General features: G+C 42.6%; 1 protein-coding gene across 4 annotated transcripts; it reads left to right on the top strand.

Annotated features, from left to right (window-relative positions):
- The first annotated feature begins 1,982 nt into the window (after positions 1–1,982).
- On the top strand, positions 1,983–12,432 carry LOC127530324 (NACHT, LRR and PYD domains-containing protein 12-like). 4 transcript variants are annotated; one of them, XM_051936913.1, is made up of 12 exons: positions 1,983–2,476; positions 4,898–4,992; positions 5,362–5,493; positions 5,577–5,696; positions 5,820–5,942; positions 7,146–7,218; positions 7,379–7,607; positions 7,789–9,574; positions 9,652–9,825; positions 10,122–10,295; positions 10,683–10,729; positions 10,880–12,432. In XM_051936913.1, exons 3-12 carry the CDS (start codon positions 5,405–5,407, stop codon positions 11,404–11,406), a joined length of 3,342 nt encoding a protein of 1,113 aa, XP_051792873.1. In that variant the 5' UTR covers positions 1,983–2,476; positions 4,898–4,992; positions 5,362–5,404; the 3' UTR covers positions 11,407–12,432. The 4 variants fall into 4 exon arrangements, with proteins under 4 accessions (XP_051792873.1, XP_051792875.1, XP_051792874.1 ...); XM_051936915.1 differs by having other exon boundaries at positions 2,625–4,992; XM_051936914.1 differs by having other exon boundaries at positions 4,898–5,493.
- Positions 12,433–13,147: the final 715 nt, after the last annotated feature.

The raw sequence follows: 13,147 nt of genomic DNA, 5'->3' as shown, positions 1-13,147 counted from the left end.
GAAATGGTGGCGGTTTTGGTTGCACTACAGTGGGTGGAGAAGACTGGTCTAGGAAAGGCATTAGTGTGTTCAGACTCATCATCAGTGCTAGCAAGCCTCAGGTCTTTTCTTTCAAACTGCCGTCAGGACATCCTATATTCAGCCCTTGAGTCACTAACAAGAATTGTTCACCAGGGGGGTCAGGTAAAGTTTCTGTGGGTACCAGCACATGTAGGGGTGAGGGGGAATGAGAGGGCTGATGATCTGGCCAAGAGAGCTTTACTGAAAAAGAAGTAGAAATGCATCTGAGGATCAGCAAGAAAGAAATCAAAAGTATTATCTGGGAAAAAAGCAACTCAGTGTGGCAAGAAAGGTGGGATGGAGAGAAGAAAGGGAGGCACCTGTATGAGGTACAAAAGAGCGTCAGAGGTGGGAGGGTGAGTAGTGGATACAGGAGGGAGGAGAGTGTGATGACCAGGTTAAGGTTGGGGCATAGTGCACTAAATAAAACACTGAAACTGATTGGGAAGCACCAGACAGGTTTATGTGAGGGTTGTCAGGAGGAGGAAGAGTCAGTGGAACATGTAGTTCTGAGGTGTAGAAGATATGAGGTGCAGAGAGGGGAGCTGATGGATAGGATAAAGGAGTTAGGGGTGCAGGAATTTACACTGAAAGAGTTGCTAAGTATGGAAGAGAGGGCACAGGTTAGTGCACTGATGGATTTTTTAAAGGAGACCGGGGTTTATATTAGAGTATGATGGTTAGGTAGGGATAATGATAGGAATAAGGGGTGGTAGTTGGCTTGGCTGCGGAGAGTGCAAGTTAGAGGGTTTTTTTGTTGTTGTTGTTTTTGTTTTTGTTTTTTGTTTATTTGTTTGGTCTTTGTAGTGTGTGTTTGTAGATTTGATAGTTTGAACTAGGTCGGGTAAAGCATAGATATATACAAACACTAGATGTCTCGAGACGGAGTCTGCGGCGTCGTCACTTGGCGGCCATCTTAGGACAGGGGACTGCTCTGGCGCACTGTACTGTAGTCAATGGTAAGGTGGATGATTTCCTCACTTTAACACTCATAACTCGCTCAATTCTTGATTGATTTACAAAGGGTTTAGTTTATTACAAGCCTTATTAACGTGGCTATGATTCGGGCTCAATTCCGAAATCGCAGCTTTTCGTTTTGAAAAATGCGGCATAGTTGTGAGTCTTTTCTGCCTGGCTACTCACATTGAAGATGGTGTTACTCACAATCTGATTTTCAATTATTAGGTTTTCCTGAGACCAACGTTTTTTGAGAACCTAATCTTTAGGTGAAATTACATTCTTTGTGGTTGTGGTTGTATTTATTTGCTTGTTAAGAGACTTTGATTGAGACCTTAGACTTATTGTTTGTATACATCTATGCCTGGATTAGTTAGCCTGCAGCCGAAATGCATTGTGGGTAATGTAGGCACCAGGTTCATGAAAAGAAAAGACAACATCTCTGTTTGTTGTGCATTGATTTTGGTTGAGCTTTGTTTTTATCTGTGCATTAGAAAGCTGATAGTAATAAAGAAGTGCAATGCTAAATAATAAAATTACATTTACATCCATTTATGCTGAAAAAAGATGATATCTGTGTTCATTATTATATGAATTCAACAGTTTTAATTATTCTTATGTAAGCAGTAAAACAAGTACATGTCTGACGTTTATAACAAACCAAGCTGTTCTAAAATCGGTTGAAAATTGAGCAATCTACAGTGATTTTAAAATCCATGCTCCATTGACTTTAATGTTATGAGTGATCGAGCAGCCCTGTCCCAAGATGGCCGCCATGTGGCGACGTCGCTCCCCATAGGCTGACAGCGCTCATGAGCCATCGAGTGTTTGTATATATCTATGGGGTAAAGTCTGTAAGTCTACTGTCTGGTCCACACTCCGGAACAGAAGGTGGCGGTAATGCACCAAGAAGCTGGATGCCAACCGCCGTAAAACAAGAAGAAGAAGAAGAAGAAGAAGAAGAAGAAGAAGAAGATGAAGATGATGATGATGATGATGATGATGATTTCAGTGTAATTATTCCTGAAGCTCAGCACACATTCAGAGATCTTTCACGGTGTTTGATTTCCCGAAACGCGGTTCATCTCCAGCTGAACTCTCTGACGTCTGATTTTTCCTCTGGAACCCAAACGCCTCTCTGTCTAACTTTCAGTTTCGTTCTTCCAAAGCTGTGGCGCAGTTTACGTCCTCCGGTCCATCCTCAGCTTTTAAACTCTTTATTGTTGGACAATTGTTCAGAAAAGCAGCAGAAACTTGAGCCTCTCTGGTATCTCCGCTTTGTGGTGCCTGAATCAGCCTGTGGAGGAGGCGAAGTGAGGAGCTGCTCCAAGCCGTTCAGGGAGACCTGAGCTCGGCCTGACAACCGGCAGAGACCCGGTATGACTGGATCCAGACAGCAGGAGGCCGTTCTCTTGCCGTCCCCTTAACGAGCTGATCGGGAGGAGCGGGACTATTCCCGGTAGGTCGGTCTGATGTTCACCCTTTAATTAATTTTATTATTTTTTGTTCAGTCATGGCTCTGGGTTGATCATTAGCTGTTCCTGGGCCTCCTCCATAGCAGCTCTTTTCCCCTTATTTCTCGTTTTTTCCTTTTCTTTTTTTTGCAGACTCAATCTGGCGTAACTCGTCCGTTCAAACGGTCAGAGGTGTTTGAAAGATGGAGAATAGAAAGAGGAAGGGGAAGAAGGCAAGAATTTAAAAGAGGAAATCTGTGGAAACAGAAGCAGACAAATGTGCTGATAATGGAAACTATTTCTGTGAAACGAGCTCACGGTTTGAAACAAATGAGGACGATGGAAAAGATACAGAAAGATGCTGAACTTTTCTTCAGACCACTGTTCAGTTTAATTAATTATCAAGTCAATGAATTGTGTGTGGTTGTGGCGTAAAACATCACGTTATATAATGTAAATAATAGTCTGATGCTGGTAAACTTTGTCTTGTAGCTCCTCAGAGTCAGAAGAAAGATCCAGAACCAACATCAGCCATGAGCCACAAGTCCAGAGAGAATATTGTCAGAGTGAATCTAATGAAGAGTCTGGTATAGAGCTGCTCTGTAGGAGAAGATGATTCAGATCTACATGAATGAAACTGACCTGAACTGATCAAAAGGCTTTGTAAAAAGTGGAGATTTGTGCTGAGAATTGTGAGTATTTTAAAACGTGGTTTAGAGCCAGAAGCAGATCCAGTAGTGATGAAAGGATTATTCCTGTCCGTAAAGGAACAGGTGAGCTGCTGGAACAGAGAGAACAAACAAGCATTAGTTCTACTAGAACCACTTTATATGCTCAAACCATAATAGTGACCCGTTCTATTTTGATCATTAAAAGTAACACAACTGAAAGGGAATAAGATGAAAGTAATCTGAAATAAACCTGCATGTTTTTAAAGCAACCCTTACTTGTTCTGAATTGGAAATATTGTAGAAAAATACACTGAACTAGAGGTTTTACAGAACAGTGTTCTATAGCAGACTGAACATGTGAGGTTCTAATGACATGATTTTAATAAGAACGGGTTCTGATCTAAAGTGGGCTGGTCTGAGGCCTCAAACTCCAGGACTGAAAATGATCCCACTGCTCAAACTAAGTGGATTTGACTGTGATCTCTGCCTGTTTCCCTGTCAGTACCATCAGTGATTAAAGCGTTAAAAAGCCTCAATCTCCTCCAGTATGTTGACTTTAATCATCAAGTTGATCAGAGAACAGACAGCTGCCTCACTGGAGCGTGAGTAGCTGTGACTTGTAGAGGACTGGGATGTTTCTTCCACTTTCTAGAGTCTACTGCTTTTAACTGACCTCAGAAACACACTATGTTGATGTGAGCCACTAGTTTTATGAGTGTCTGCATGGAACCAACAACTGATGGTCAAGTCAAAGAAATTCAGTACGGTTCACAAACATTCACACAACATTTATTAAACCACAACTTTGGATGTATTTTAGTCTGTATGAGGTTATTTCACGTCATTTGTTGTAATTTACATGTTTCTGGAGTACTTTCGTGATTTTTTTTTGTACATTATTTAAAAAAATTGCACCTTTTTGTGATGATTTTACACATTTTTGTTTTTTTAAAGTGTTTTGAGGTTATGTCACATCATTTGTTGAGATTTTCAACATTTTTATGGTAATTTAACAACTTTTTAATGTCCATTTTGCTTTTTTAAAAGTGATTTTGGACCTTTTTTTTTGTAGTGATTTCAGTTCTGTATTTTTATACATTTTTAAAGGGTTTTGCACCTTTTTGTGTTGATTTTTATTTATTTTTTTTGCATTTTGAGGGGTAATTTCACGCTATTTGTTGTGACTTTGTGTCTGTACATGAATTTAAACCAAATCTTCAGACATGTTGGGGTGTTCCTAACCAGCAGGAGTTCTCAAACTGATGCAGACATCAATGTGTTTTATCAGTAAATATCATTTGTGTTTGTCAGGCAGTTTTAAATGTGAGTTGTTCTTATTATCTGTCAATCACAACCTGTGATCTGATCTGTCTAGCAGAGGGGAAAAGATTTAAAGTGAAATAAAGTTCACCTGATACACTTTGAAGAAACCAAATGCTAGAAATGTTCAGATGTTTCTTAAATGCATTAAATGAGACTGAGAGCAGACATGTTGAGGGAAATGTGAATCAGTGTGATTTCTGCCGATGTTGGTTCTGTCCCAGTGATTCCATTCTAGGGAATGTTAACTGTCAGGGATTTACAGCCTGATGGGAGCTTCTGGTTTCATGAAGCACAGGGTTTGTACAAGTTGTGTTGGATGTTGAGTGACATGAAAAAGGTTGAGTGTTGAAATAATCGGTCACATGAAATGAGTGGGAATCAGCCTGTAAAATGTGCTCTTATTGTGAAAGTCTGCCTTCTGCTTCCTCATAGGTGGAGTCCTGACTGGTTCCAGGAAACAGATCACCTGTCTGAGTGTCCAGGAGTGGACTGGAAACTTTCTTCTTCTTCAGCGCTTTGAATAAAGTGTAAGTTTACTTTGTTTGCTGCTTTAACTTCAGTAATGTTGCTGTTTGTTTCTGCTCTGTCATGTTTCTACATGTTCACTTCTTATTTCAGCACAAACTTTGGATGACTGCTGTTTAAACATGGATCAATACGATTATTAGCTTATTGATTGACTGCAATCAGTCAATATTTCTATGAGATTATTGATGGACTTGAGTCAGTTTGATGAGCTGCTGATGTTTCTTTGTTGTTTTGTTTTTCTGACTTTGGGTTTGTGGGTGAGTCTCTGCAGCTCCATGTCTCCATCTGCTGGACTGATAGTAGAAGTGCAGCAGCTGATCTTCTCCAGGAGGATCTGAGCGGATGAATGATGTTTGTTTCCTGTGCAGGTGAAGGTAGAAAGTGTGTGTGAGCCGCTGTGAGTTGAGCATCATGGATGAGTGTGAGGACAGAGAGGAGGGAGTCCCTCCCTCTAAAAGCTCTCTGTGTGGGGAACAGGAGAACCAGAGCAAAGCTCAGAGGTGAGACCACCATCTGTAACTGTCCAGGACTCTGCTGCATGTCAGAGCTCAGCATGACATCACTGCTGCATCATTATTCACAGGAATCCACCTGAACCTGGTCCTGAACCTGGACCTGTATCCAGCTGTGTGTCCTTCAAGAGCGACCGGTCTAAGGATCTTCCTCTTAATTTTAAAGGAGAACAAGGTCTTGTTGCAAAGAAGTAAGCTGTGAAATCAAACCACTGACTGTTGTGTCAAATGTTCTATCATTGTTCCAAATTTGTTCCATCATTAAATCACTCTGAGATTTTTCCTTCCTGGTGGTGATCTTCTCTATTTACCAGAATCCATCAGAGTCCACAGTCCTCTGGACCTGGACCTCCATCCAGCTGTGTGTCCTTCAAGAGCGACTGGTCAAAGGACCTTCCTCTTAATTTTAAAGGAGAACCAGGCCGTGCTGTAGAGGGGTAAGATGTTCAGAACAAGGTTTCAGAGCTTCTTGTTTTATAGCAGATTGGTTCCTCATCAAACAGAACAAATGTTTTGAAGAAATGATGCTAATAATGTGACCATCATCCACAGAGACATTAAAAACAGAACCAGGTGGATCACAGCAAGAACTCTGAGTTCACTAAAATATCAAGAAATAGTTTCACTGGACAAAACTCCAGTTCTGTGATCATATAAGCCTTGTTAGTCTGTATGTTAGCCTGTATGTTAGCTTCTATGTGCAGCAGTGGAAAACAGACTAATGTTGGAATTAGGGATGGGAATTTCGACGAATTTCCGAACCGACGAGTCACTAATTTTATTGGCGACTAGTCGGTTCGGAAAACTTGCAATTTAACCCTTTAAGCACCAAAGTCGCAATATTGCGACAAGCAACATTGCTGAACATAACAAGCCATAGCTTCAAATATACTGCCTTGTGTGCCTCATGTACTGTACACCAGGAGATGGCGGACATCTGGAACTTCAATCTGAGCATCAGTTGTGGGCGTGTTTTCATTCAAAGTTTTGGAGTTTACAGAGTTTGAAAACCGAGGAGACGAGACTCGCCGTCGGAGCGTATCAGAGCGCAAGACGGCACATTTTAGAGTGAGAAAACTCACCATACCGAGAGGTCTGGTCAACGCTGACAAAGTACTTTGTCAAGTAATGGCTTACTCAGAGGAATATTCACCCTCTGATGAAGATGTTCAGTCGTCCACTGAGACAGAAAGTGCCGCTGTGTCTGTGCGTAACGGCAGCAGGTCGGTGCGCCGTGACAGTCCACGAGCAGCACATACTGGAGCCGATGCTTTGCTTCGGGGTGGCAGGAAGGGACGTGGCGGGTGGAGCTGGAGTGGTCAAAACACCGCTAATGATGAAGGGGATAGCGGGGGTTGAAAAAAGAGACAAGCATACGCTACTGGCAGGATCAACCAGGTAGCCCAGACAGGACGAGCGTGCGGCCGCCCGAGCGTAGAGCTGCATGGCGGCACCTGGTCGGGGGGCGGGGCGGGCACACTCGCGTTTAACCGACTAGTAAAATACTAAACGTTTAATAAATGAGTCGGCGGTTAAGCGATTAAATGACGAGTCCGCACATCCCCAGTTGGAATCTCTAATGAACATCATGGACGCTCTGTGTGAAAAAGTGAGAGTTAAATGTTGATGTTGATCCACAGAGTGGAGCAGCAGAACTCAGAGGTTCCCAGAGCTCAGTCTGTCCAGCAGCATCACCTGGACTCCATATTCATGGTGAGTTCATGGACAACAAGTTGTTCTCCGTCTGTTGTGTTCAAGCGTCTCCATGCTGCTCTTTGTAGACCAGTGGACTGTCAGTGTGTCCAACATGGATCTGATGTTTGGCTTCATGATTTGACTCTGATGGACTCATTGACACATTTCTCTGTTCCAGCTGCTGGAGGACAACATGGTGACTTTTGTGAAGAAGGAGCTGAAGAAGATGCAGAAGGTTGTGAGTCCAGATTACCCAGAATGCTCCTCAGAGAGTCAGAGGGAGGATGAGGAGGAATTGGAGGGTGATGATGAAGATGAGAGGAGCAGCAGAGAGATGTTTCAGCAGATCACAGTGTTGTTCCTGAGGAGGATGAAGCAGGAGAAGCTGGCTGACTGTCTGCAGAGCAGTAAGAGGATTTGTGTAAAGACTGAAGCTGCTGATCAACAGAACATTCACTAAAGTCTCAGAATATCTTCACACAATCAGTCTTTAGGGGAAAAACTGTCACCTTCACTTTATTGCTACTTTGGTGCTTTAATATCCAGGTTACTTCTACTTCACTCTTTCTTTCTTGTGTTTTCATTCAGAACTTCCTGCTGCAGTTTGTAGACGTGAACTTAAATGTGGTCTGAAGAAGAAGTTCCAGAGAGTGTTTGAGGGCATCGCTAAAGCAGGACAGAAGACCCTCCTGAATGAGATCTACACAGAGCTGTACATCACAGAGGGAGGGACTGCAGAGGTCAATGATGAACATGAGGTCAGACAGATTGAAGCAGCATCCAGGAAAGCAGACAGAGTAGAAAGAAGCATCAGAGCAGAAGACATCCTGAAAGGCTCACCTGGAAGAGATGGACCAATCAGAACAGTGATGACAAAGGGAGTGGCTGGCATTGGGAAAACAGTGTTAACACAGAAGTTGACTCTGGACTGGGCTGAAGACAAAAGCAACCAGGACATCCACTTCATGTTTCCATTGACTTTCAGAGAGCTGAATGTGCTGAAAGAGAGAAAGTTCAGCTTGATGGAACTTGTTCATCACTTCTTCAGTGAAACCAAAGCAGCAGGAATCTGCAGTTTTGAACACTTCCAGGTTGTGTTGATCTTTGACGGTCTGGATGAGTGTCGCCTTCCTCTGGACTTCCACAACAATGAGGTCCTGATTGATATGAGAGAGTCCACCTCAGTGGATGTGCTGCTGACAAACCTGATCAGGGGGAATCTGCTTCCCTCTGCTCGCCTCTGGATAACCACACGACCTGCAGCAGCCAATCAGATTCCTCCTGACTGTTTGGACATGGTGACGGAGGTCAGAGGGTTCACCGACCCACAGAAGGAGGAGTACTTCAGGAAGAGATTCAGAGATAAGAAGAAGGCCAGCAGCATCATCTCCCACATGAAGAAGTCACGAAGCCTCCACATCATGTGCCACATCCCAGTGTTCTGCTGGATCACTGCTACAGTTCTGGAGGAGCTGCTGAGAAGTAGAGAGGGAGGAGATCTGCCCAGAACCCTGACTGAGATGTACATGCACTACCTGGTAGTTCAGGCCAAAGTCAAGAAGGTCAAGTATGATGGAGGAGCTGAGACAGATCCACACTGGAGTCCAGACAGCAGGAGAATGATTGAGTCTCTGGGAAAACTGGCTTATGATCAGCTGCAGAGAGGAAACCTGATCTTCTATGAGTCTGACCTGACAGAGTGTGGAATCGATGTGGAAGCAGCCTCAGTGTACTCAGGAGTGTTCACACAGATCTTTAAAGAGGAGAGAGGGCTGTACCAGGACAAGGTGTTCTGCTTCGTCCATCTGAGCGTTCAGGAGTTTCTGGCTGCTCTTCATGTCCATCAGACCTTCATTGACTCTGGAATCAACCTGTTGGAAAAACATCAACAAACAACCTCCAACAAACCTGATCCAACAGTTTTCTACCAGAGAGCTGTGGACGAGGCCTTACAGAGTCCAAACGGACACCTGGACTTGTTCCTGCGCTTCCTCCTGGGTCTGTCACTGCCGACCAATCAGAATCTCCTACGAGGCCTGCTGACACAGACAGGAAGTAGTTCACAGACCAATCAGAAAACAGTGAAGTACATCAAGAAGAAGATCAGTGAGAATGTGTCTGCAGAGAGAAGCATCAATCTGTTCCACTGTCTGAATGAACTGAAGGATGTTTCTCTAGTGGAGGAGATCCAACAGTCCCTGAGATCAGGATGTCTGTCCACATATTATCTGTCTCCTGCTCAGTGGTCAGCTCTGGGCTTCATCTTACTGTCATCAGGAGAACATCTGGACGTGTTTGACCTGAAGAAATACTCTGCTTCAGAGGAGGTTCTTCTGAGGCTGCTGCCAGTGCTCAAAGCCTCCAAGAAAGTTGTGTAAGTAGTTGGAGACTGAAGATCCTTTTTCATTTTGCTGCTGTTTCATCAGTATAATGTGCTTTTTGTCTCTTCAGACTGAGTGGCTGTAATCTGTCAGAGAGAAGCTGTGGAGTTCTGTCCTCAGTCCTCAGCTCCCAGTCCTCCAGTGTGACAGAGCTGGACCTGAGTAACAACAACCTGCAGGATTCAGGAGTGGAGAGTCTTTCTGCTGGACTGGAGAGCCCACACTGTAAACTGGAAGCTCTCAGGTCAGGACTCGCACTTTGAAACTGATGTGATTTCTATCAGTGGGTAAACAGCTAACCTGAGTACAATCATTTCTGCTGATGAGATTCATCAAATGAGCTTTTACTGAACTTGTGCAGGACTTTGTCAGGGTTTATTTTTGACATGATTAAATCCCACTAATCATTGTTGAGATTGTTGATTTGCTTGAGACGCATGAAATGTGCAGCAAAATGTAGCTGAAAGGTAAATAAGAAAAAGAGTGGGAAACATCCAGCCAAGTGTTGTCCATCAGGTTTGTGTTGTTTTGTGTGTGCAGGCTGTCAGGCTGTCTGGTCACAAAGGAAGGCTGTGCTTCTCTGGCCTCAGCTCTGAGCTTGAATCCCTCAAATCTGAGAGAGCTGGACCTGGGCTACAACCATCCAGGAGACTCAGGAGAGACGATGCTGAGAGCTAAAGTGGATGATCCACACTGTAGACTGGAAACTCTCAGGTACAGACAGACAAACACTCTCAGGAAACTATCAGCATAGCTCACAACAAAGACAGGAAGCAGAAGAACACTGTTTGCTCAGCTGTGCACCATGACTGAAGGGAAGGGTGAACTGTTAGCCTAGCTTAGCTCAAAGACAGGAAGCAGGATGAACTGTTAGCCTCGCTCCATGAACAGAGGAAGCATCAATGAGTAAAGCTGAATAATGAGTGTAAACTGAGCTGGAACGTGACGAGCACAGGACAGGACTTTAGAGATGCTGCATTCAGGTGTCTGTGTCTCCATGTTGGCCTGCTCCTTTATCAGTGGAACAGTGTGAGAGCCATGTAACGTCCATGTGTGCTGCTGAAAGAGTCGCTGCTGCTCTGACCGTCCTCCTCCTTTCAGGGTGACGCCTGCTGGAGTCCGATGGTTGACACCAGGTCTGAGGAAGTGTAAGTGTGTTTTAATGGATTGATGGAAACAAAGCAGCACATTCAAGCATCTTCAAAGTGTCACATCTCTGAGGTCATCATCAAAGCTTTAATACTGATCACATGATCCAACAATAACTGCAGCTGTGTTGTGTTTGTTCTCTCCATCAGATTCCTGTGAACTCACAGTCGACACAAACACAGTAAACAGAAAACTCAAACTGTCTGACAACAACAGGAAGGTGACATTAGTGAAGGAGCAGCAGTCGTATCCTGATCATCCAGACAGGTTTGACTACAGGCTTCAGCTGCTGTGTAGAACTGGTCTGACTGGTCGCTGTTACTGGGAGGTTGAGTGGAGAGGAGATGTTGAAATATCAGTGAGTTACATAGGAATCAGTAGGAAAGGATTCAGTGATGACTGCATGTTTGGATGGAATGATCAGTCCTGCAGTCTGATCTGCTCTGATGATGATGGTTACTATGTCAGACACAATAACAGTAAAACATCCATCAGTTCCTCCTCAGTCCCTCACAGAGTTTCAGTTTATGTGGACGTTCCTGCTGGAACTTTGTCCTTCTACAGAGTCTCCTCTGACTCTCTGATCCACCTCCACACCTTCAACACCACATTCACTCAAACTCTCTATCCTGGATTTGGGTTCTACTTTCCTGGTTCTTCAGTGTCTCTGTGCTGAGTCTCGTCTCCAGAGTCTCCTCCTGGTAGAGAAACAGTGTTGAACAGATAGTTGAGTCTCTCCATGACTCTGTCCCTCACAAACATGTTTTCACATTCATGGATTAAATGTGTTTCTTTGTCAAATCCTTCTAAATGATTCCTTGTAAACTTGTTCCTCTTCAAAGATGGAAGTTGTGATTATTCCAGGAGCCAAATGTGGTGTTTGCGTCTTTTTCCAGTTAAATGTTGAGAGTGAAAATCAGGATGTGGTGTTCCTCTGACGCTCACTTGAACTAAAAGCATTTGAGCTGCACAAAGTGTGAAATGAGAGAGGAAGCAGTGAATCTCCAAACTGCTGACAGACTTTCACACATTATTGTCCAGTGAAAATCAGCTTTTTGTGCAGCCACACTTGATCCTGATGTGAGTCTTTAAGTCCTGTTCTAGTGATGAAATGAGAACTTCCTTCATCTGTATCACTCTTTCCAAAGTATTCTGTGCTCTTCTGTCATTTATGTCTTATTGATGGATCCATTTTTCATTTTTACAATAAATAAGTGCTTCAATGTTTTTTCATAGTTTTTTTTTTAATAAGTTTCTGAATTTCTGGTTTCATCAACAAATTCTACCAGATTTTATTTTTCCATCAAAGCTCCCATAACCCTAGCTATCTCTGGATCAAAATGTTTTCAGCATCGATATGATTCCAGTAGAATTTAAACCCACCAGGACTATCCAGATTACATTGAACTCTGTAAATTCAACATTTTTTAGCCTATTTCATTCTATAAATGTTGTGTTTGGCCGTTAAAGGAGGTTTTCCTCACATTGTGGTGTATTTGAACCCTTCCATGGTCTAAATTCTTTGAACAGATCTTGTGCTGTAATCAATGTCTAACTTAGTTTTTATTTTCATTGCAGTGGTTGATTTTTCCTGAACAAGATCAATGATTTTAATACGTCTTTCTCCACTTTTATTTGCTCTGCCTGTGGCTTTTAAACTATTATAACTTTCTTTTTTGTTCAATAAATGACTAATAACACACTTTGATCTTCATGTTTGTTTGCTTATTTGTTGATAAGTGGAATTTAATTTTCCATGTTGAATAATCAACGTTTATCCTCTTCCACGACAGAAATGAAAACAGAAAAAATATCTTTTGTAAAGCAGTAAAAGTGATGCTTTTATTTTGATCTTTGTCTCCATTTTTAATTCTATTTAATTAAATTTAGCCCTAAAAGCAAATATAAAGAACTCCAAAGACTAGAAGAAAAACTCCATATTTTAGTAGTGAAAAGACTCAGAAACCAAACTTGTAAATAAATGATATTCTATGTTTTAATTTCTATCTGTTCTTAATGATAACAGTCAGTGAGCGAGTAAAACATGAACAATCTAAAGTTGTGAACTTGAACTTCTTTCAAAGTGATTTTTCTGTGAACAATAAAAATAAAGTGTGAGGTCAAAGTGTGACGGTTAGATCAACATAAACTACTAATATCCTGTTGAAGCGCTATAGAAGCGTCAGAGCAGCAGATTGTAAAGTCTGGTCCAGATAAGGAGCTCTACAGTGAGGCTGACCGTCCATCATAGCTGTCTAACCTGGACCTCACATCTCTGAAACCGTTGGAGCTCATTTTTAATCAGCTTCATCTGGATAAACTGACCACAGATTGGATGTTTTTACAACCACTTTCTCACCTCAAATCATCTGAAAACTACGTTTAGTGTCACAATAACAGCAGTATTCCCAAAATAC

This window comes from Acanthochromis polyacanthus, chromosome 16 (genome assembly GCF_021347895.1).
Source record: "Acanthochromis polyacanthus isolate Apoly-LR-REF ecotype Palm Island chromosome 16, KAUST_Apoly_ChrSc, whole genome shotgun sequence".
Lineage (NCBI taxonomy): Eukaryota > Metazoa > Chordata > Actinopteri > Pomacentridae > Acanthochromis > Acanthochromis polyacanthus.
This window is presented reverse-complemented; position numbering and strand designations above follow the sequence as displayed.

Excerpts from the sequence above, each read along its gene's own strand:
- LOC127530324 (XM_051936913.1), top strand. The coding sequence starts at position 5,405 with ATGGATGAGTGTGAGGACAGAGAGGAGGGAGTCCCTCCCTCTAAAAGC. Across the intron at positions 9,575-9,651 it reads AAAGCCTCCAAGAAAGTTGT|ACTGAGTGGCTGTAATCTGT; the intron begins GTAAGTAGTTGG and ends TTGTCTCTTCAG. Across the intron at positions 9,826-10,121 it reads TGTAAACTGGAAGCTCTCAG|GCTGTCAGGCTGTCTGGTCA; the intron begins GTCAGGACTCGC and ends TTGTGTGTGCAG.